Source organism: Triticum aestivum, chromosome 7D (assembly GCF_018294505.1).
Source record: "Triticum aestivum cultivar Chinese Spring chromosome 7D, IWGSC CS RefSeq v2.1, whole genome shotgun sequence".
In the NCBI taxonomy this organism is placed as follows: domain Eukaryota; kingdom Viridiplantae; phylum Streptophyta; class Magnoliopsida; order Poales; family Poaceae; genus Triticum; species Triticum aestivum.
Window position 1 is genome coordinate 207,089,264 of NC_057814.1, and position 1,544 is coordinate 207,090,807.

General features: G+C 44.7%; 1 protein-coding gene across 1 annotated transcript in view; it reads left to right on the forward strand.

The window, feature by feature from the left end:
- Positions 1-707: 707 nt before the first annotated feature.
- LOC123171037 (protein transport protein sec31) overlaps positions 708-1,544 on the forward strand; it is a gene marked incomplete in the record, with an annotated part of 2,466 nt that continues 1,629 nt past the window's right edge. Inside the window, 2 exon segments of the mRNA XM_044588706.1 lie at positions 708-712; positions 1,368-1,529. Of these exon segments, the coding sequence (XP_044444641.1) occupies positions 708-712; positions 1,368-1,529 (167 nt within the window).

A 1,544-nucleotide genomic window follows, 5' to 3' on the forward strand; every position in this document is an offset into this window, starting at 1 on the left:
GATAAATGGATGTCCTTATTACACTTAGTTCAAAGATTGATGATGATCAATCTCTCTCATACACCTGATGTTTGTAGATGGAGACTATATGAAAATGGGGTGTATGTACTGTCAAGTCTATGTGTGTAGATCCTATCGGTACATGGATAGTGTTCCGTAGAAAGAACATTCAGAAAAACAAAGTTCCATAAAAAAGCACATGGTTTGTACAATGGGAGGCGATCCTCACTAAAGATAAATTTGCTAAAAGAAACTGACATGGATGTAAAAAAACAAGTTGTTTTTATCAGGAGGGGACAATTCAACATCTTTTTATTTCTTGCCCTTTTGTTGCTTCGATTTGGTGTACTGTTCATGTTGCTTATAATTTGTCACCTCCAAGTAGAACCACTAATTTGTTTGGGAGTTGGTTGGTTGGCCTTAACAAACAACTTAAGGATCATATTCTTGTAGGGGTTTGCGCCTTACTTTGAGCAATTTGGAATTGCTGTGTTTTTAATATATCACAATCTCCTAACTTTTTGCAAGTTATCTCCCCGGCCACTTCTTCAATCCATACGTGGTCCTTACTACATTGGGTGGACGCTTCACATCACATCGCATTTGGGTGCAGTCGTCTGGAAATGGTTGCACAAGTATTATTCAACTGATTTGGGTGGCATCTCATTAGTATATTATATGGTTAATGAGTGATGGTGTTACAACACATGGGGTGACTCACCTCTCAGGTTGTCAGCCCATGTAGGTCAGCCCGAGCCCCCTAGACCGGTTTCTGCCCTGTGACATCATGCCGGCCCATGCTCCCAATAGAAGGAAGATTCGGGAGCCTTGCCGTTCAAGACAGGGAAGTAGGATCCATGGAGGACTCCTCTCTACCAACGTAGCTTACTAGGACTCTTGTAACCCTAAGGTCACGGTATCTTATATAAGCAGGTGTTGGGCTAGTCGATAGCACAACTCGCAATTACAATCTCTCGGTTATACTTGTACTTTGTACACCCCATCGCAATATAAACGAGCAAGAATAGGATTTTACCTTGTAAGGAGGCTCTGAACCTAGGTAAATCTTGCCTCATGTTTCCCCTTCGACCTAATCACTTTGCCGGGGTACCCTACCAAGGGATCTGCTGGAGTCAACTCTGATAATGAGTCATGTAATCCTTTTTACCGACCGTTGTGGTCTTTTTTCCTTTTGGTTTAGTTGACACTGGTGAATTACTTGAACTACTTTTGCTCTTAATAAAATTGATGTGTGCATCTATGGTGCAGAGGCCGGGATAAGCCCCTTTTCTGAAAAATGCTTTTCCATTTTCTGCTATATATATATATATATATAAGGAGCGATCGAACTAATTTCCTGGAAAAAGGCCGTCAGGCGCAATCCCCCCGAGCCCATCCTCCCACGCGCCCACCTCCTCGCAGACGCATCCCACCTCCTCGCAGACGCATCCCACCTCCCGGCGTCTGCTAAAAAAAACGTCCCGGCGACCAGCCGTGCCGCCGCCTCCCACCTCCCCGGCGACCAGCCGAGGCCCCGCCTCCCA